Source organism: Rhinopithecus roxellana, chromosome 20, assembly GCF_007565055.1.
Source record: "Rhinopithecus roxellana isolate Shanxi Qingling chromosome 20, ASM756505v1, whole genome shotgun sequence".
In the NCBI taxonomy this organism is placed as follows: domain Eukaryota; kingdom Metazoa; phylum Chordata; class Mammalia; order Primates; family Cercopithecidae; genus Rhinopithecus; species Rhinopithecus roxellana.
Window position 1 is genome coordinate 47,956,074 of NC_044568.1, and position 22,066 is coordinate 47,978,139.

Genomic DNA, 22,066 nt, shown 5'->3' on the forward strand with positions numbered 1-22,066 from the left:
ATGCTCTTAAATTTCAAAAGAAAAGTGCTCAATGCTTGAGCATTTATCAGGAATGCTAGTTTCTCTCCAGAAGGAGGTTCTTACAGAAAGATTTGGTCTCAGGCCAGATTTGGGAGCATTTTCCTTTTAGGGGAGCAAGGGAGAAAAGAATGGAGGGGATCCAGGACTGAGACCCCACACCTACTTCCGCTGTCCGCAGCCTAGTGTTTATGATATAGGGACAGGCACACAAAGAATAGTCGGAGTTTCAGCATATCCCTCCCTTGTCCTGCATCCCGCTGCTGAGACCCTGTAGGTCCAGGGGTTCTGATGCAACATTCCGCATCTCTTGCTGATTGATTTCATGTCTGATTGTCATGAGAAAACTGTGTAAGGGGCTGCTGGACTGTAAGAAACTCTCAAAAGGGTGCTGTGCCTTCCAGGATCAGCTGTTTCCCTGCAGGGTCCCTGTGGACTAAGCGTCCTACTCAGTATGTGTTTGTAGGAAGAGACTTGAATTGCTCCAGAATGTTCTAGCAGAAATGTCTCGGCCTTAGGAGTTCAAGATCAGCCCTGGCGATATAGCGAGACCCCTGTCTCTGTGAAAAAAAAAGTTTTTAACTAGCCAGGCATGGTGTCACGTTCCTGCAGTCCCAGCTACTAAGGAGGCTAAGATAGGAGGATCGCTTTAGCACAGGAGGTCAAGGCTGCAGTGAGCAATGATTGTGCCACTGCACTCCAGCCTGGGCAACAGAGCAAGAACTTGCCAAAATAAAAAAAAAAAAATTTACTGGCTGGGCGCAGTGGCTTATGCCTGTAATCCCAGTACTTTGGGAGGCCGAGGCGGGCCGATCAAAAGGCCAGGAGATCGAGACCATCCTGGCTAACATGGTGAAAACCCATCTCTACTAAATATTCAAAAAATTAGCCGGGCGTGGTGGCAGGCGCCTGTAGTCCCAGCTACTGGGGAGGCTGAGGCAGAAGAATGGTGTGAACCCCGGAGGCGGAGCTTGCAGTGAGCCAAGATCGCGCCACTGCACTCCAGACTGGGCCACAGAGCGAGACTCTGTCTCAAAAAATAAAAATAAAATAAAATAAATAAAACACACACAAAGACACACACACACACACACAGCTTCATTTGAGCCTTTGCCATGCAAGGGGGAGGGGGTTATTGTTTACAGCTGACAGCTACCAAGTAGCACTGGGCTTTAGCAGAGAAAGGGAATTTATTACAATGATAAAGGGATGCCTCCAAGAGTGGACAACCCACTGGGCCTTGGAAAGGGTCTGGAGCTGGAAGTCAGAAAACCATCAGGATTTCCCTGAATCTGCTCTTCTCACTCTCTCATTCCCTCTTTTTCTATGCACTGGCTTTTGTCTACCTCTCCAACTCACCTCACAGAATATAGCCATGCGAAATCCCCCTTTCTTCCTAGTTTTAGCCAGCCTCAGAGACTAATTCCAATGCAACACGGTCAAATTAACAAATCAGGCCAGGCGAGGGGCCTCATGCCTGTAATCCTAACACTTTGGGAAGCCAAGGCACGCAGATCACTTGCGGTCAGGAGTTCGAAACCAGCCTGTCCAACATGGTGAAGCCCCATCTCTAATAAAAACACAAAAAATTAGCCCGGCATGGTAGCGTGCATCTGTAATCCCAACTACTTGGGAGGCCGAGGCAGGATAATTGCTTGCACCTGGGAGGCGGAGGTTGCAGTGAGCCGAGATCACGCCACTGCACTCCAGCCTAGGCAATGGATCCAGATTCTGTTTCAAAAAACAAAACAAAAAAACAAACAAACAAGAAAAACAAATCAGTGACTCACTGAGTCTCAGGTCACATTTTCAAGAGAGAATTTGATTGGTCCAACCTGAATTCTATGTCCACCAAAGAACGTAGAACCCACTAACCATGGCTGTGGGGGTGGGGCGTGCAGTGCAAAGGTGGCTGCCAGGGACCCATTCTCTGACTGGCCAGGCAGTTCCTAGAAAAATCAGACTGGGCAAAGATGCTAGCAATTATCCTTGACTGTGAGGATATTTCCTTTTGGAAAATCCAGTACCCAACTCACAAACAAAGTCCTTCCTGGTACTAAAATACCATGACAAACACTCCTATTGACTTCAAGGGGTTATTCCTCAATCAGCTTTGAACTCCCCACAATGCCTAGCCTGTGTCTTCAATCATGGCTGCTTGTTTTGTTGTTGTTGTTGTTTTCTAATGTCTTGAAGAGCAACAAACTCTACTAGCACAAGAAAATCTCTGCATATCATTACATATGTAAAAGGTAGACAAATGGCCAGGTGTGGTAGCTCACTCCTGTAATTTTAGCACTTTGGGAGGCTGAGGCAGGAGGATAGCTTGAGACCAGCCTAAGCAGCATAGCAAGACCCGGTCTCTACAAAAAATACAAAAGTTAGCCCAGCGTGGTGGCGCATGCCTCTAGTCCCAGCTACTTGTGACGCTGAGATGGGAGGATCACTTGAGCCCAGGATGTCAAGGCTGCAGTGAGCTGTGATCATACCACTGCCCTCCAGCCTGGGCAACAGAGTAAGACCCCGTCTCTCTCTAAAAAAAAAAAAAAAAAAAAAAAAAAGGTGGATGGAGAGGGGGAAATGCCAGGCTAAGGAGGGATTGAAAAGGAAAGACATAAAATGTCCAAATGTTAGGGGTGTGTACCAACTGGATATTAGCCAGAAACTTGAATCATAGCCCTGAAAAGTCTAATACCAGTCAATGCAAAATGAGAATTCTACTTACAAAGTGTGATTTATATAGTTTTTGATGTGTCTAAAGCATCACCAGCATTAGCAGAGTTCCTGCCTAATTCCCCCATTCAGTCGCCTTAAGCATTGACTCCACTCCCTGTGTTGAACAGAATAATGGAGAAAGTAACCCATGTAAATGACAGAGGGAAAGAGAAATGATAGAGAATGATAGAGGACAAAACTTCAGATATGAGGGAGAGTTGAGATTTCTTACACCAATAAATGTGAAAAATCAAGTAATGGGCTTTGTTTTCCCAGAAAATGACAACTTGCCAAAATTGACTTAGGAAGAAATAGAAAACATGAGAAGAAATAGAAAAAAAAAAAAAAAGTCAATAAAAATCATATACTTTGGCAAAATGGAAAAATATATTCATATCTATATCTATATAGAGAGGGTCTCCTCTCTCACCCAGGCTAGAGTGCAGTGCCTGAATCTCGGCTCACTGCAGCCTTGACCTCCCTGGCTCAAGGGATCTTCTGACCTTGGCCTCCCAAGTAGCTGAGACTACAGGCATACGCCACCGTGCCCCGCTAATTTCTTTTCTTTTGTTTTTTGGTAGAGACAAGGTTTCTCAATGTTGCTTAGGCGGGTCTTGAACTTCTGGCGTCGAGTGATCCTGCCACCTCAGTCTCCCAAAGTGCTAAGATTACAGGAGTGAGCCACCGAGACCAGCCTATTATTAATATTATTATAATATAATACTAGGGAAAGTATAACTATAGTCTAGCAATTTCTAGTGTATACCCTAGAGAAATGTCCATACACAAGACAAGGAGCCATATGCAAGGGTACTTCCTGCCATATTGTGTGTAATGACAAAAATTTAGTAACAACTTAAAAGTTGTTCATGGCATGGAATGAATGAATTAGATCTACAGGCATCATAACAGACCTCAAAAACACAATGTTGGGCCTGGCACAGTGGCTCATGCCTGTAATCTCAGCTACTTGGGAAGCTGAGGTGGGAGAATGACTTGAGCCCAGGAGGTCTAGGCTACAGTAAGCTATGATTGTGCCACTGTACTCTAACCTGGGTAACAGAGCAAGACTCTCTTAAAATAATAATAATAATAATAATAATAATAATACTGTTGAAATGAGAAAAGCAAGTTTTAGATATCAGTACAATGTGCTAACATTTACATAAATGAAAAACATACAGATAACCATTTTATATGTTATTCATAAATTTTATATGTAAAAATGTAAGAAATTATTGGAAAGATACACATCAAATTCATGACAGTTATAGACAGGGGAGAATATTTGGGAGGGGACCTTATTTTTATTTGTAACGGTCTAATAATTTCTATTTGTAATAGTGTGATGTATTTTTCTTTATTTATTTTTGAGACGGAGTTTCACACTGTCGCCCAGGCTAGAGTGCGGTGGCGGAATCTCGGCTCACCGCAACCTCTGCTTCCCAGGTTCAAGCGATTCTCCTGCCTCAGCCTCCCGAGTAGCTGGGATTATGGGCGCGTGCCACCACGCCAGGCTAAATTTGTATTTTTAGTAGAGACGCTTGAAGCCAGAAGGCGGAGGATGCCGTGAGGGAGACCACAGCACTGCACTCCAGCCTGGACAAGAGCGAGACTCCATGTCAAAAAAAAAAAAAAAAAAAAAAAGAGAGAGAGAAAAGAAAAAACAAAAGGAAAAAAAAGCCACAATAATAATAGTCATTAATTTAATGCCAGGTGGTGGCACTATGGATGATGATTTTTTTCTTTGTAATTTTTGTACATTTTCGTTTTTATTATCTGTGCATATCCACATGGATAGGTATTTTAAAATACAGTCTGGTGAAAAATAACAGCCAATTGCAGATCTATATGAATAATGTGACAATATTTGTGTTAAAATCCATACACAATAAAAACAAAGCTATCTTCTATGGATATATCTCTATATATCCATATAGATATAAACAAATAAATTCACGGCAAAAGATCTAGAACGATATATAGTGTTTTAGTCCATTTTCTGTTGCTTATAACAGAATACTTGAAACTGGGTAATCTGTAAAGAAAAGGAAGTTATTTATTACAGTTCTGGAGGCTGATAAGTCCAAGGGCAAGAGTGTGCATCTGGTGAGGGCCTTCTTGCTGGTGGGGGACCCCTGCAGAGTCCCCAGGCAGTACAAGCCATCATATGGAGGGGTTTGCAGAGCTGTTCACTTGCTAGCTCAGGTCTAGCACTTATAAAGCTCCCACTTATAAAGCCATCAGTCCCCCTCCCAAGATAACCTATTAATCCATTAACCCATGAATCCATGAATCCATGAATAGATTAATCCATTCATGAGGGCTCCACCCTCATGATCTAATCACCTCTTAAAGGGCCCAACACACAATACTGCCACATTGGGGATTAAATTTCCAACACATGAAATTTGGGGGACACATTCAAACCATAGTACATATTAAACTGATAATAATGGTTACTTACCTCTGCGGAGGGGCCTAGGATGCGAGTCAAGAGTCAAAGAGCATTTGTACCTTATCTGCAAAGTTTAAATATTTTACAATAATTCGTTGGTTATTTGTGTAAGTAAAAATTTAAACACATAATTTCTCAGAGACAACTGCCCAGACCAGCCCCCGGGTTTGGCCGTCAGATCCCCTAGTGCGTGTTTCTGATCAGATCGATTTCTTCTCCCGGAGACACCCAATCCGGGTCGTATGGATTACTTGTGGGTTAACCAGGGGTCTCCAGGGTAACCATCCATCTCAGAGTACAGTTTCTAAAAATGGGTTTTGCTCTAATACCTATTCGGAACAAACCTGGGTCTAAAAACTGGAGCAAGTGTTTATTTTCCAACACATGGCTTTTTAAAATAATTCTATAGGGATCAGCTTGAACACACGTTAAGCAAAAAAACCTCAGCAAAAACACCTCGCGATTTTCAGATGAAATGCGAATGCAAAAGCATTAAGTAGCATTCTGGCAAACACTAACACCAGCTGGGTAGCGTGGCCGAGCGGTCTAAGGCGCTGGATTAAGGCTCCAGTCTCTTCGGGGGCGTGGGTTCGAATCCCACCGCTGCCAGGGTTGATCTCTTTTTGTTCCCCGCTGCATACACGCCCGGCTGTTTTGCTCGTGCCATCAGCGCCCCCTGCTGCAGGGCGGGGCTCACGGCCTGCATGAATGGCGCGGCGGAGGGGGCGGAGCCGTGTGCGCCGGGGCGGGGCATTGTGGGTAAGAGGAAGCGCTGGGGCCGGCCCGCTCCCCCCACGTGTCCGCCGGAGTTTCTCCACCAGCAACATGGCCGCCGCCTGAGAGAAGAGCCGGGCCGCCGCCGCCTCTGCAGCCCGCGGGTAACTGGGCGGTTGCCGCCGTCCGCGCTCGGCCCCTGCGGAGAGGTGAGTCCCATCTTGGCAGCGCCTGAGCTGGGGCTTGAGAGGGACCGCACTCACGACGAGGGCCTGGGCTAGATTCCCGAGTAGGCCAAGGAGGCCCGCGCCGCGCCGTGCCGAGGGGCTGGGGGCCTCTCGGGACTCGGGCGGGAGGAGGGGCAGTCGGCTCCAGGCCGACCCCGGACTCCTACTTCCCCGACCCGACACCTGGGAGTTGGGGAGGCCGCGGCCGACGCTGCCGGCGGTGACTCAGGGTCCAGCCGACCTGCCCCACCCGGGCCTGGGGGGCATCCTACGGAGGGAACACCTGTCCTCGGCGTCGGGTGTGGTGGCTGCTCGCGGCAGTGACTGCGTGGTGGGCGTGAGAAGGGGGCCTGACCACCCGCGAGGGAGCAGAAACCCATTGGACAGCGAGGCTCGGGGTCGGCGGCCCGCCCGGATGGGCAGGGAGGGCACCTGCGTCTGCCGGAGCCCCCTCTTCGCAGCTGAACCGGATTAGCTTCTGCCCGGCGAGGCCTGGGATTCCTCATTCATTTATTCAGGCAACCATTCAGTGTTTACTGAGCCAACTCTGTGCTCCGGATACGGCCTCAGCTGACCATTCGGTCCGAGGAGGTATCAGTAAACAAACAAGGTCGTTCCTTTGGGTTAGCTTTAGAATTCCTTGGGCTTGGAGGCGAAAATAAGAGATCTTAGCGATCTCAACAGTTTCCTCATCTGTGAAATGGGGATAATAGAAATTCCTGCCTCATTGGGTTGTGGTGATGGCTCATTAGAAACTAGGTGACGCTCCTGCTTGCAGCGTTTTTACCCGCTTACATTGGCAGAAAACATGTTGTCAAGTAATAACGAACCTTCCCATAGGTTACGTTTATTAACGTCCTTACTCCTCCCCTCAGCTGTCTGTAGGTCGGTACTTAGTTTCCTTACTTTAGGGATGAAAATAGGGAAGAATACCAAACGTAGACAACTCAAGTAGGTCAACAGATGCGAAGCAGCTGCGGTGGGATTTGAACCCGCATAGTTTTCCTCTTAAGTCCAGGCTCTTACCCACTTAACCATACTGCCTTTTATCGAAGAGCTGTGCAGTGTAGTGGTTAAGAATAAGAATAAGGATCTTTGACATCAACGAGACCTTAGTTTCTGTCCTGATTCCACCTCGGATGAGTTACTTCTCTCTGAACCTCAGTCTCCTCATTTCCAAATTGAAGATGATAAATCTCTATTAATAGGGCTAATGAGAAGTTTAAATATAAAGTATTCTTTGTACTATATTGTCAATTTCGTGCCAGGCACTGTTCTAGGTATTGAGAGAACCAGCAGTGGATTTTTTTTTTAATCTTCATTTCATAGTTGAGGAAACGGAAGCACTGAGAAGCCTTCATGGAGCTTACATTCTATTGCAGAAGACAACACCTGAGCACATAGACCAGGTAGTTCCAGATTAAGGTGAGACCCATTAAGGAAAGAAAATAGAGATGTGGTAGTGCCTGGGAGGAAGTTGGGGGAGGCTTTTAAAATAGGGTGGCCAGGGAACCTATCCTCTCCTGCAGGCGGTGATGATATTCAGTAAAAAGGAGCAACCTTGGAAATCCCTGTGGGGGAATTGATGATGTGCAAAGGACCTTGGGTGGACTGGGGCTTGGCTTGGTGGAGGCCCAGCAAGTGGCTACCAGCCTGGATGGTGAGGGGAGGTCAGAGACAAGATCATGTAGGGCCTTAGGCGGCTCATGGAAAGGAGTTTGGGTTTTGTTTTATGTGACAGTGACGGTTGGCAGGTTTTAGGCAGGGAAATAATGATTTACATTTTTTTTATTTTTATTTTTATTTTTTAGACAGAGTCTTGCTCTGTCACCCAGGCTGGAGTGCAGTGGCAAGATAGCTCACTGCAACCTCTGCCTCCTAGGTTCAAACGATTCTTCTGCCTCAGCCTCCCAAGTAGCTGGGATTACAGGTGTGCATCACCACACCTGACTGATTTTTGTATTTTTAGTGGAGACAGGGTTTCACCTTATTGGCCAGGCTGTTCTGGAACTCCTGACCTCAGGTGATCTGCCTGCCTCAGCTTCCTAAAGTGCTGGGATTACAGGCGTGAGCCAGTGTGCCTGGCTCCCCCGCCCCAATAGAGATAGGGTCTCACCCTGTGACCCAGGATGGAACACAGTGGTGTGATCATAGCTCACTGTAGCCTCAAACTCCTGGGTTCAACCAATCCTGCTGCCTCAGCTTCCCAAGTCATTGGGACTGCAGGCCACGCTGGGCTAATTTTTTTTTTTCTTTTTTTAAAGAGAGACGGGCGGGGGGGCGGTGGTCTCACTATGTTGCTGAGGCTGGTCTTGAACTCCTGGTCTCAGGCAGTCCTTCCACCTAAGCCTCCCAAAGTGTTGGGATTACCCGCATGAGCCACCGCGCCAGCCTTTCCAAGGACTCACTGTTGCTGGGAGACTTTGGAGGCAGGTAGCCATAGGGAGACGTGGATGAGTGCTTTTCACATTGCGGATTGAGATTTATTAGTGGGAAGTAAAATCGATTTAGTGGAATTGAAGCTAGCATTTTTTGTTTTGAATGAATGAAGTAGAAAACATCACTGCCTGACATATAGTAGAGACAGTTATAGTTATGTGAAACCTTGTTTCAGTTATGCAACTGTATGTATGTTCTGGGTTATTTATATGAGATGAATTTCGTTTTTTGTTGTTTTTTTTTCCGAGACGGAGCCTTGCTCTGTCGCCCAGGCTGGAGTGCAGTGGCCCGATCTCGGCTCACTGCAATCTCCACCTCCCGGGTTCACGCCATTCTCCTGCCTCAGCCTCCCAAGTAGCTGGGACTACAGGCGCCCGCTGCCACGCCTGGCTAATGTTTTGTATTTTTAGTAGAGATGGGGTTTCACCGTGTTAGCCAGGATAGTCTTGATCTCCTGACCTTGTGATCCGCCCGCCTCAGCCTCCCAGAGTGCTGGGGTTACAGGTGTGAGCCACCGCGCCCGGCTGAGATGAATTTCTTACTGTGGTGGATCTTAGGCTGAAAACTTTGAAAGCCACTGAGTTGGATCACCTCGGCCTGGAGGATGAAGGGAGGTGACACTCTTTGTATCAACCCAGATGTACTATCCAGAGGGAGGAGCTCCAGCTCTCTAGCTGACAGGGCACCTTAGCCTCCCCGATCCCTGGCAACACAGAGGCCAACAGGGCATAGCAGTAGCCAAGAAAGAATGATTGTGTCTTTGGAAGCTCCCAGGCCACACCCTCAATGCTTATGATCTGTCCCCTTGCTCACCTGGCAGGCCCCAGCCTCTCAGTTGTCCACTGCCGGCTGCAGAGAAGGCAGGAGCTTGACATGTCTGTGGCGCTTGGCAGCCAGTGCAGATGGGGTCAGGCCTTGGGCTCTCCCCTCCACGCTGCCCTCTCTCTGCACAGCAGACAGTCGAGATGCACCTGAAACTGTCGAGATGCGACTTCTGATTTTCATTCCATCCTCCGTCTCTGGGACTATTACAATAGCCTGTTTCCCTGAATTTTCTCTTTCTACCCCCTCCATATCTTCCTCTGCCCGAGGAAGCTTCCTATTAAATAGCATTCCCATGGTTCATTTATTTAGACAATAAACATGTATTGAGTGCCTGCTATGTACTAGGCACTTGGGGTACCACAAGGGACAAAATAGACCAAAATCTCTGCCTTCACGTAGCTTACAGCTTAGTGGCAATAGTGGTGGGCACAGATGCAGAGCTGTAAACTGTCACATGGTGATAGACACTTGCTATGGAGAAAACCAGAGCAGAGAAGGGAATTGAGGGGTGGGGAAGGCAGTTTGCAATTTGATTTGGAGAGGGAAGGTCTTAGCCATAAGGTGACATTTGAGCAAAAACCTGAAAGAGGTGAAGCGGGGGTCATGAGGTTATCAGGCGGGTAGAGCAGCTACAAATCCCCAGAGGTGGGTTTAGAGAGGAGAGGAGGGTAGGAGGCTCGTGGGAGATGAGGTCTGGCAGGTCAAGGGGCAGGAGATTGTTTATGGTTTACATGGGATGATAAAGACTTTGGTTTTTATCCAGGTGCAGTGGCTCACACCTGTAATCCCAGCACTTTGAGAGGCCGAGGCTGGCGAATCACTTGAGGCCAGGAGTTCAAGACCAGCCTGGCCAATGTGGCAAAGCCCCGTCTCTACTAAAAATACAAAAATTAGCTGGGCGGATGGTGCATGCCTATAATCCCAGCTACTTGGGAGGCTGAGGCACGGTAATCACTTGAACCTAGGAAGCGGAGGAAGCAGTGAGTCAAAATCATGCCAGTGCACTTCAGCCTGGGCGACAGAGTGAGACTTGTCTTAAAAATAAATAAATAAATACATATTAGATAGTTCAAATGTTAAGTAGATCAGACAAAAATCATGCCTGGCCAACATGGTGAAATCCTGTCTCTATTTAAAATATATAAATTAGCTGGGTACCGTGGTAGGCACCTGTAATACCAGCTACTTGAAAGGCTGAGGCAGGACAATCACTTGAACCCGGGAGGCAGAGGTTGCAGTGAGCCGATTGTACCACTGCCCTCCAGCCTGGGTGACAGAGCAAGACTGTCTTAAGGAAGAAAAAAAAAAAAAATGCTGGTCTCACCCAAGAGCAGGGGTTTGGGGATTGCTGAGGCCTGGGGGTGCCTGAGTACCATCCTCCTATGACCACCTCTCTTCTCTTTGGGTATGTGAAGGGGCAGACCAGCTGAAATACTCAACCTGCTCCGTGGAGAACTGCAGCCTTCCCTCTTCCTGGAATTCCTTTTCCCCTCTGCTGTCGTGGCTTGCCCAACGCCCTCTCTTTCCAGGCATACCCCACGTGCCTCTTCCCCAGCAGAAAGGCCCTGCCTGCCTCTCACCTCCCCTACCTGTACCTGTCACCTGAGGTCAGACAGCCTGGATGTGAAGTCCAGTTCATCTTCCTGCTTACTACGTGACTTTGGGTAAAAACGCACACAGTATCTCTGAGTTCCAGTCTGTTCATTATAAAACAGTGACAGTCACCACATCTCACAGGGTCATTGTGTTGAATACAGGACAGAAGAGTGTGTGAAGAGGTCATTTTTAGACCAAAAACACAGAAGAGTCATCTCACTCAGGATTCGAGTTAAAGTCAGCTTGAAAATCAAATATCAGAGAGAGCTTTGGACTGTCTGTCTTCCTGTTTGACGTCTGGCTGCTCTTTCAAGCCTCCCCAGGGCCCTCAGTTCTCCAGTGTTTTAATCATGGCTGGGACCAGCCAACCTCTATCCTCCTGTCTGGCAGTGAATTTTCTGTGAGCAGAGAAGAAACCCTTAAAGCCAGTCATTTGCTTTTCCCCACAGGTGCAGCCCACACGTGTTGGCTTGGTCTACCCGCTTGCACCCGAGTGTTTCTTTTCTTCTTTATTTCTGATGGGGTATAGGGTTGGTCGTCCATTGTGGACTTCACGGTAGATGTAGAAAGAAGGTCAGTTGGTTGGTTGTGGGCTCCGCCTCCCAGTTCAGGGCCTGTTGCAGAATAGGCACAGGGAAATGTTGGTTGAACGACTGACTGACGGTCCCAGTCTCTCGCCTTCCTTTGCAGATCGAGCTCAAGGACTGCGCGGCTGGTTCTCCTCTAGTATGGCCAATGAAGAGGATGACCCAGTCGTACAGGAGGTAACTGCTGCTCTCTGTCCCTGCCGCCGGGGCTACAGGCGGTGGAAATGGGTCCTTGCCAAGCGTCCTCAGGCCAGTCTGGGACCTGTTGATGTTCTGGGACCCCTAACCGTTGCTGTTCCCTCTGCCTGGTCCCCTCTGCTGTCCCCCAGACCCCTGCGTGGCTGACCTCTCCCTTCCTTCAGGTCTCTGATCCGGCATCACCTCATCAGAGAGGCCTTCCCTGACTGCCCTTCCACACCCAGCTCCCCTCCTGGACCCTCCCGTGTCTCTCTCTGCCCTTACCTTGGCGATAACTCATACTTGGCCTAGCCCCTGTCATCCCCTAGATATCAGTTCATTGCTTTCTTTCCTGTCCACTGCTGTGCCACAAAGCCCGAGTACAGTGCCTGGCACCCAGGTACCCGGCGACTATTTGGTGAATGAATGAGTAAATGGGCTCATCAGTCCCTCCTTCCCAGGCTTACGCAGATGCAGTCATTCAGCAACTGTTCACTGGACCACTGTGTGCCGGGGGCTGTGACACATCAGTCAGCAGGGCAAGGAGGGTCCCCTTCCCTGGGAAGCTAATGGGCTGTGGGCAAGACTGATGAGGCAGGAGTCTCTGGGTGTAGGGTGCAGGCAGTGGGAGGCAGATTTCCCGCCCACCCCTTTTTTTTTGTTTTTAGGAGACAGAGTCTTGCTCTGTTGCCCAGGCTGGAGTTCAGTGGCACCATCTCGGCTCACTGCAACTTTCGCCTCCCAGGTTCAAGCGATTCTCCTGCCTCAGCCTCCTGAGTAGCTGGGATTACAGGTGCCCATCACCACGCCCGACTAATTTTTTTTTTTTTTTTTTTTTTTTTTGGAGATGGAGTCTCCCTCTGTTGCCCAGGCTGGAGTGCAGTAGTGTGATCTTGGCTCACCGCAGCCTCTGCCTCCGGGTTCAAATGATTCTTGTGCCTCGGCCTCCTGAGTAGCTGGGATTACAGGCATCTGCCACCACGCCTGGCTAATTTTTGTATTTTTAGTAGAGACAGGATTTCACCATGATAACGAGGCTAGTCTCGATCTCCTGACCTCAAGTGATCACCCACCTTGGCCTCCCAAAGTATAGGCATTACGGGTATGAGCCACCATGCCTGGCCCAGGTTTCCCTTCTTAGAGAAAGCTGTTTATAGTCAAACTCACCTTTCAGAATCCTTTTAACCCAGGACTTAGACTTTTGGAAGGCAAAAGGCAAAAAGTAACTGCATCTGCTTTCAGCCTCCCTATATGCAGAGCCTGACCTCCAGTGGGAAGGGCAGGGGCAAGGAGAAGGTCCTCGGAGATGAATAGAGGTGGTTTTTCCTTGCTTGGGGGATGTTGCTAAGTTACTAGATGTGGGTTATTTAGATGCATTTAAGCTGCATCTACACTGCAGTAGCAGGAGTTACAATACGGGGGTGGTGATGGGATAGAAGAGTCCAAGGGACTCTGAGGACAGAGGCAGCGCCCTCTGCAGCCAGGGACCCTGGAATGCTTCCTGCCCAAGTCATGCCTCAACCAAGTCCTCGGAGGAGCAAGCAATCAAGGCTCAGGGGAGGCATGTGTGAAGAGCTCTGTAGATGCAGGGAAAAGCATGTGCAAAGGCCCAGGGGCAGGAGAGAATGTGGTTCATAGGAGGAGCTAGGAAGCAGGAAGGCAAACTGTTGCATGGCGGGGTGGGGGTGGTTAGTGTTGGGAAGACAGGAAGCGAAGCTACCAGTCATGAAGGGCAGACCCCCTAAGACAGGGTGGTAGGCCTGTCCAGGAGGGGCAGGTGGAGGGCCCAGCCAGGAGGCACAGGCATAGGTGAGCCCTCGCCTGCCTGCCTCTCAGAAGAGCATTTGCCCAGGCTCCAGGATGTTTCCCAATCAGTGCAGCCCCAGGGAAGATGTGTGCTTACTGGGGGATTATGAACTTGGGTGGGGGTGCCAGGTGAACTCTAGCCCTGGTTCCCCTGGGAGCTTTCTGGAGGGATTCCTGAATATACCCAGTGTGCAGCCTTGGATCTCCTTGCTTTTAGCATGAGCTGAGCTATTTCCTCCTTCCCCAAACTGCCTCCCTGAGCCACTACCCCTAACTGAAGCTGGAAGCGCCCGCACAGCCCCAGAAGGTCAGCACTGTGTCCAGTCTCCCGGTTAAGTCATCTTCCCTTCTTCCCAGATCGACGTGTACTTGGCCAAGAGTCTGGCGGAAAAGCTGTATCTCTTTCAGGTAATTATGGGACTTGAAGGTAAAGAGGGGAAAAGCAGGTGTGGATGGGTTATGTGGACTCAGGAACATGGGCAGGAGACGATGGGAAACCTCAGCTAGGGTTCTCGGTGTGGAGAGTGTCATGGGGTCACTTTGCTTTCGTGGGTGGGTTAATACTGGTCTCATTTCAAAGACGGGAAAACTGAAGGGACACAGGAGAGGCAGAAGGGTGCAGCAGTTAAAGCTGGGGCTCTGGGGTCAGACCGGATTGAGATCCAACTCCATCACACCGTAGCTGCGAGACCATGGGCACATTTCTTAATTCTTCTGTGCCTCAGTTTCCTCACTTGCAAAGTGGTGATGGTAATAATGCCTGCCTCATAGGGTCCCCGGGAGGACGGACTGAGTCCACAGTGAAGTGTTTAGGATGCCACCTGGCAGAGAGTTAGTGCCAGTGCTGATGGCCGCTGTTGTGGAGGCTCCAAGGGGCTGCTCCACGGCAGCGTCTGTGAGCCCTCAGTCCTGCCAGCTGTGAGGGCCCTGGGTTGCTACCTCTGCCCCCTCCCCTTGCTGCTGGGTCTGCAGCTTGTCATAGTGGCCAACATGTATTGAGCATTGATCATATGCAGACTGTTTAAAGCATTTACCCAAGTTACCTCTTTAACCCCACAATAACCCTATGATGGTGATTATTGTATTTTATAACGGATATATTGAGATAGAATTTACACACCATACAATTTCCCCATTTCAGTGTGTAATGCAGTGGATTTTAGTCTATTCATGGGGCTGTGCAACCAGCGCCACAGTCTATTTTGGCAGTTTTGTCCCCCTTTAAAGGAACCCCATACCTATTAGCAATCAGTCCCCATGTGCCCCCCATTCCCACCTCCAACCCCAGGCATCCATTCCCCTTATTTTCTGTCTGTGGATTTGCCTGTTCTGTTCACATAGCTGGAATCTTGCAATATGTGGCCTCCTGTGATTGGCTGCTTTCACTTTGCGTGATGTTTTCAGGGCTCATCCACATGGTAGCTATAGCCTGCATCAGTATTTGAGCCTTTTTTTTTTTTTTTTTGAGACCGAGTCTTGCTCTGTTGCCCAGGCTGGAGTGCAGTGGCTTGATTGCGGCTCACCACAGCCTCTGCCTCCCAGGTTCAAGCAATTCTCCTGCCTCAGCCTCCTGAGTAACTGGGACTACAGGCACGTGCCACAAGCCCAGCTAATTTTTGTATTTTTAGTAGAGATGGTGTTTTACTATGTTGACCAGCCTGGTCTCGAACTCCTGACCTCGTGATCCACCCGCCTCAGCCTCCCATAGTGCTGGGATTACAGGTGTTAGCCACCGTTCCCAGCCAATATTTGATCTTTTGTTGATGAATAATGTGCCATTGTATGGACAGACCACATTTGTTTATCCATTCGTCAGCTGATGGGTGTTTGGGTTATTTCTCCTTTTTGGCTATTATAAATAATGCTACTGTGGACATTCACATAGTTTTTATGTGAACGTGAATTCTCATTTCTTCCAGGTATATGCCTGGTAGCAGAACTGCTGGGTCTGCGTTTAGCTTTTTGAGGCTAAACTGCTGGGCTGCTCTGCCCCATGTTACATTCCCACAGTTAGAGTCAGTGTTCATATCCCATGATACACATGAGAATGCGAGGCACAGGGAGGCCCTCACGGGCACGGGGGCCTGAGGAGCACCATGGCAGCGATGCTGCAAGCCTGTGCTGGGAGGGCCTGGCCTCCACTCCCGGGGTGTCACCCTTATGGACCGTGGGAATGGGGCCTGTGCTTGTGTGCCTGCTCACACTGCTTCCTTGACTGGCTGCAAAGTGATGGTGGAGGTGCCAGTGACCCCTGTGTCTCCAGAGTGCCAAGCCCTGTGCCGCCATTGGCTCTGTTTGCCTCCTCTGTGCTAACAGCAGCACTGGGAGGTGAGGATGCTTAGCCTCAGGGAGGCGAGGTGCCTGAGTTCACAGTTAACAAGGAACAGGATGAGGACTGGAAGCCAGGCCTGTGATGCCAGAACCTGCGCCCTTCAACCTTCCCACCCCTGGTCAGGTGATCTCAGAACTGCCCGCAGTCCCAGCCCAGGAAGCAGGGAAGAGTCACGACTTTGCTGTGTGAGTGAGCTTTTAGGAAATGACCGTCTCCTTGTGCTAGAATGTAGCTGATCTGAAAGGGCCTGTTTTCCACACTGCCATGCCTCCACCAGGCTCATTCCACAGGCTGTCGTGAGACCAGGCAGAGCATTTGAGGAGGGGTCCAAATTTTGACTCCTCTACCTGAGAAAGAGAGAGAAAGAGAGAGAGAGAGAGAGACAGTGCACTGTGAGGACAGATGTGGACAGGAGCCCCTGAGTGTTGGGCGCATTGCAGTGTGAGCCATTCATGTAAAGATAAGAGCGGGCCATGGCTGCCTGGCTCCCTTCTTCAGTATCTTGTGAAGAAGCTCACATAACCGGATAAGGAGAGAGAATGGGATCATGAATTTCCACCTGCCCGTCGTCTGGCCTCAGCAGTGAGCAGCACGTGCCGGTGTTGCTTTCGCTCTTTGCTTCCTTGTGGACTTCTTTTGTTCATCCTTCTCTCCCCAGATGGCCTGTCCACTGGTAGTTAGGCCCTGGACCCCCATCCTCACCTCCCATGGCTGTGCTGTGCGGGTTCCTGGAGCAGCAGCATGCTGGTTTGGGTTCTTGTGTGTAGGCTTGTCCCTTGGAAGTCAGAGACATCCTGCAGTGGCCCTTTGGAGGGAGGCCGGGGGGAGCTGATGAGAATAGGGCTACAGGTGGAGACTGGCAGGGGTGCCTCATGGTAGAGCTGGGTAGCTGGTACCCTTGTGGTAGGGTAAGGCCAGTCTCTGCTTGGGGTGGGTTTGGAGATAGCTGTTGATTCTTGGGCAGGGCCCAGCTCTGGGCAGGGCTGGGCGGAGTAGAGTTAATGGCTCCCTTCCCCTCCCCAGTACCCTGTGCGTCCAGCCTCGATGACCTACGATGACATTCCGCACCTCTCAGCCAAGATCAAGCCCAAGCAGCAGAAGGTGGGGCTGCCCGCTGAGGGCAGTGGGGGCGGGAAGAAAGGGTGATGAGGGTGGGAGCCGGTGGAGGCGAGAAGCTCAGAGAAGGGGCCATTGGAGAATTAGGAGAACCAGCAGCTCCCAGGGCCTTGAAAGCTGAAGAAGGAAAGTGTCCAGAAAGACAGGGCAGCTCCAGAGAGGTCAGGGAGGCACAAGGCTGATGAATTAGAGAATGGGACCAGATGTGAGCTTAGGTTCCCAGGGTACGACGGGGGCAGGCGGGTGAACATGGAGTAGGTCTGATAGGAAGAGAACCTAGCGTCTGTCCATGGAGGGTCTGCAACTCTAGCCCCTGTAGCCACATGGAAGTGCCATCCTGGTATTGCCAGTTCTGCTGGCTTTTCAAGAGAAGTGAGAAATAAGGATTTTTGTGAGAAATCTCTTGATTTTTAAGTGTTGGCACCTAATTTAGACCTTTGGGAGTGAAGTAGAGGACAAATAAGATTACAGGACTGTCCACTTCCTCCCGCAAAAAAAAAAAAATTGTAACATTTTTGTTGGAATTTGGGTTTGTGGCCCTTGGTGTGGACTGAAATCCAGGGACCCTTGGGGACATGTGTCAGTCCCGCTTCTGGGCAGGGACCTGGTCAGGAGGTGGCCATGGTGGGGTTGGGGTGTCCCTTGGGGAGCCGTGCCTTGGGCTTCTCATGGCTGGTGGGGATGCTTGGTGCTTCCAGGTAGAGCTTGAGATGGCCATCGACACGCTGAACCCCAACTACTGCCGCAGCAAAGGAGAGCAGATCGCGCTGAACGTGGATGGGGCCTGCGCCGACGAGACCAGCACGTATTCCTCGTGAGTTCCCAGCCCCAAGCCTGTCCGGTTTCCCTGTGTTCACACAGGAGCCTCCCAAAGACCTTAAAGACATTGACCCCCTTTGCCCCGTCACTGGGCTCCCCACCAGCGTCCCAGCCTTTGGAGGGCTGGGCCTGTCTCAGACCCCACCCTCCCTGAGCTAGCTGGTCCCAGAGCTCCCACCCACTCCTCATCTCTTGGTCTACAAACAAGGCCATGGGTTTTCTCATCCCCAGGCTCCGCTCCTGAGACCCGCGTAGGCTGCCCTGCGGCCTTGGTCCCTGACTGAGGCACTTCAGAAGGTGTCTGGGGGGTGGAGTGCGCTGTGGCCACAGGCCCTGGCTCAGAGCTGCCTTCCCCTGTGATGTTGCTTCTCCCTGTGCTCCAGGAAGCTGATGGACAAACAAACCTTCTGCTCTTCCCAGACCACCAGTAACACATCCCGTTATGCTGCTGCACTCTACAGGCAAGGTACCCGGGGCTGGGCGTCCCCTGGTGGGGACATGGCATTGTGGGGGCTGGGCAGGGAGAGAACCTCCCCAGCCTGGTGTCCATTTCCCACCTGCCCTGAAAGCTAGACACTGCGGGAGCCGGGCAGGTGTGGAAATAACAGAAATGAGACATTGTCAGGGGATTGGAAGTGGCCACCTTTGGGGCCCGCTGGTTGGACACTGCCTGACTAGATGGGGTGGGGCTCCAAGTTCATTTGTCCTCCCGGAACACAGATACATACAAGTAGCATAACATACGTTTGGGGACAGAATTTTGTCTTTAAAGACAAAGCTTATGACAGAGCAATTCCATTCCTAGGCAGCATCTGTCCAAAAGAAATGAAAACATGTGTCCACACAAAACCATACACAGGTGTTCACAGTAGCATCTTCATGATAGCCAAAATGTGGAAACCACCCAGATGCCCTTCCGCTGGATTCATGGAGAAATAGAATGTGTTCCATTCATGCAGTGGATGTTATTTGACCCAGAAAAGAATGACGCACCGATGCTACCACGCAGATGAACCTTGAGAACATTGTGCTAAGGGAAAGAAGCCACGGGCTTCCTCACTCACAGCTACGCGCTGTGTGCTTACGTCTCAGTCAGCGACCAACCACATACTCAACGGTGGTCCCGAAAGGTTATAATGGAGCTGAAGAACTGGCTCACCTAGTGATGTCTTAATGAGCCTGACCCTGTGTAGGCCTAGGCTAACTCGTATGTTTGTGTCTTAGTTTTTTGTTTGTTTGTTTTGTTTTGAGACAGCATCTCACTCTGTCGCCTAGGCTGGAGTACAGTGGCACAGTCTCAGCTCACTGCAACCTCCGCCTCCTAGGTTCAAGCGATTCTCCTGCCTCAGCCTCCCAAATAGCTGGGATTACAGGCACGCACCACCACACCTAGCTAATTTTTGTATTTTTAGTAGAGATGGGATTCTGCCACGTTGGCCAGGCTGATCTCAAACTCCTGACCTCAGGTGATCCACCCACCTCGGCCTCCCAAAGTGCTGGGATTACAGGTGTGAGCCACCACGCCCAGCCTGTGTCTTAGTTTTTAGTAGAAAGTTTAAAAAGTTTAAAAAAAAACCAAACAACAACAACAACAAAAACAAGGTAAAAGCATATAGCTGGGCGTGGTGCCTCTTTCCTGTAATCCCAATGCTTTGGGAGGCCGAGGCAGGCAGATCGCTTGAGCCCAGGAGTTCCCGACCAGCCTGGGCAACATAGTAAAATCCCTTCTCTACAAAAAATACAAACATTAGCTGGGCATAGTGGCACACCCCTTAGTCCTAGCTACTGAGGAAGCTGAGGTGGGAGGATTGCTTGACCCTGGGAGGCGGAGGTTGCAGTAAGCTGAGATTCCACCACTGCACTCCAGCCTGGGCAGTAGAGCAAGACTCTGTCTTGAAAAAAACATATACAATAAAGATATATTTTTCATAAATTTATTTATGTATTTTTTTTAGAGGGAGTCTCACTCTGTTGCCCAGGTTGGAATGCAGTGGCTCAATCTTGGCTCACTGAAATCTGCCTGCCGGTTTCAAGCAATTCTCCTGTGTCAGACTCCTGAGTAGCTGGGACTACAGGTGCACACCACCACTCCCAGCTAATTGTTGTATTTTTAGTAGAGACAGGGTTTTTGCCATGTTGGCCAGGCTGGTCTCGAACTCCTGACCTCACGTGATCCACCCACCTCGGCCTCCCAAAGTGCTGGGATTGTAGGCATGAGCCACTGTGCCCAGCCTATTTTTTTATAAGTTTAGTGTAGCCTAAGTGTGCAGTCTTTATGAAGTCTACAATAGCGTGTAGTAATGTCATAGGCCTTCACATTCACTCGCCACTCACTCTCACCCAGAGCAGCTTCAGTCCTATAAGCTGTTTTTAGTCTTTTATACTATACTTTTACTGTACCTTTTTTATGTTTAGGGTTTTTTGGGTCTTTTTGTTTGTGTGGGGTTTTTTTTTGTTTGTTTGTTTTAATTTTTTAATTTTTTTGGAGACCGGGTCTCACTCTGTCACCCAGGCTGGAGTTCAGTGGTGATCATAGCTCACTGCAGCCTCTATCTCCTGGGCTCAAGCAATCTTCCCTCAGTCTCCTGAGTAGCTAGGACTACAGGCCGTGCCACCACATCTGGCTAATTTTTTTAAAAGAATTTTGTTGAGATGCGGTCTGTCTATATTGCCCAGGCTGGTCTCAAACTCCTGGGCTTGAGTGATCCTCCGGCCTCTACCTCCCAAAGTGCTGGGATTACAGATATGAGCCACTGCACCCAGCCTAGATATATTTAGATCACAAATACCATTCTGTTACAACTGCCTACGGTATTCAGGGGAGTAGCATGCTATACAGTGTGTAACCTGGGAACAACAGGCCATACCATAGAGCCGAGGCATGTAGTAGGCTTTGCTGTCTGGGTTTGTATAAGTGCACTCTGCGATGTTTGCACAATGATGAAATCACCTAATGATGAATTTCTCAGAACGTATCCCCATTGTTAAGTCATGTGTGGCTGTATGTGAAATGTCCAGAACAGGCAAATCCACAGAGGCAGAAAGTAGATTAGTGGCTACCAGGGACTAGTGGGAGAGTGGAGTGGGGATTGCCTGGTTCTTTTTGTGGTTATGAGAATGTTCTAAAATTGATTGTGCTGGCTGCACAGCTTTGTGAGTACGTTAAAATACATTGAATTACGGCCGGGAGTAGTGGCTCATGCCTGTAATCCGAGCACTTTGGGAGGCTGAAGTGGGCAGATCACCTGAGGTCAGGAGTTTGAGACCAGCCTGGCCAACATGGTAAAATCTCATCTCTACTAAAAATACAAAAAATTAGCCAGGAGTGGTGGTATATGCCGGTAATCCCAGTTACGCAGGAGACTTAGGCAGGAGAATAGCTTGAACTCAGGAAGCGGAGGTTGCAGTGAGCTGAGATCGTACCACTGAACATCCTGGACAACAGAGTGAGACTCCATCTAAAAAAAAAAAAATACATTGATTTGTATGCTTTAAAGGAGTGGACTATATGGTACATGAGTCTTGTCCCAAAGCTGGTAAAAAATACAAGGTGCGGCCGGGTGCAGTGGCTCACACCTGTAATCCCAGGACTTTGGGAGGCCGAGACGGGCAGATCACGAGGTCAGGAGATTGAGACCATCCTGGCCAACATGGGGAAACACTATCTTTACTAAAATACAAAAAAATTTAGCCGGGCATGGTGGCACACACCTGTAGTCCCAGCTACTTGGGAGGCTGAGGCGGGGGAATCACTTGAACCGGGGAGGTGGAGGTTGCAGTGAGCCAAGATCATGGCTCACTCTGGCCTGGGTGATAGAGCGAGACTTCGTCTCCAACAAAAAAAGTACAAAGTGCTTAAGTGTTTAGTCTCAAAAGCAATGAATGAAACTAATCTGAACACTTAGGAAACAAAACGGGATAGGATCAAAAGTAGCGCCATGTAACTCTAGTGTTCTGTTTAGAACCCATGTCTCAAGCATGTGATTCTTGAAAGCCACATCCCTTGCAGTGGGAGGGAAAGTCATCATCTTTATCAGAGGCCATGTGGATATTCCACCCAGTTCCAGCAGGGCCTCTTCCCCAGCCACAGTGGCACTAGTGGACTCCTAGTGGAACGGGTGGGATTTTGGCAGGAAGAGGTAGAGGATAAGAAGGAGAGGAAATCCAGGTGTGTGGGGTGGGACAGTAAGGGTGATCTGGCTGAGGCCTGCGGGGTAAACAGCAGGGCGAATTTGCC

At 49.6% G+C, this 22,066-nt stretch overlaps 1 protein-coding gene and 1 non-coding gene across 6 annotated transcripts in view; both read left to right on the forward strand.

Annotated features, from left to right (window-relative positions):
- Positions 1–5,718: 5,718 nt before the first annotated feature.
- On the forward strand, positions 5,719–5,800 carry TRNAL-AAG. Its single transcript has one exon. It is a non-coding gene; the product is annotated as a tRNA-Leu (tRNA).
- Positions 5,801–5,943: 143 nt separating this feature from the next.
- Positions 5,944–22,066, forward strand: part of POLR3E (RNA polymerase III subunit E) — a 37,756-nt gene continuing 21,633 nt past the window's right edge. Inside the window, exons 1-7 of one of the 5 annotated variants that reach the window (XM_030924522.1) lie at positions 5,981–6,114; positions 7,462–7,557; positions 11,683–11,756; positions 13,920–13,970; positions 16,918–16,995; positions 17,709–17,824; positions 18,213–18,295. In XM_030924522.1, the coding sequence (XP_030780382.1) occupies positions 11,721–11,756; positions 13,920–13,970; positions 16,918–16,995; positions 17,709–17,824; positions 18,213–18,295 (364 nt within the window). In that variant the 5' untranslated portion in view covers positions 5,981–6,114; positions 7,462–7,557; positions 11,683–11,720. Of the gene's footprint in view, positions 6,115–7,461; positions 7,558–11,682; positions 11,757–13,919; positions 13,971–16,917; positions 16,996–17,708; positions 17,825–18,212; positions 18,296–22,066 lie in introns of all 5 variants that reach the window. The other 4 variants (XM_030924523.1, XM_030924524.1, XM_030924525.1 and 1 more) reach the window with 4 other exon arrangements.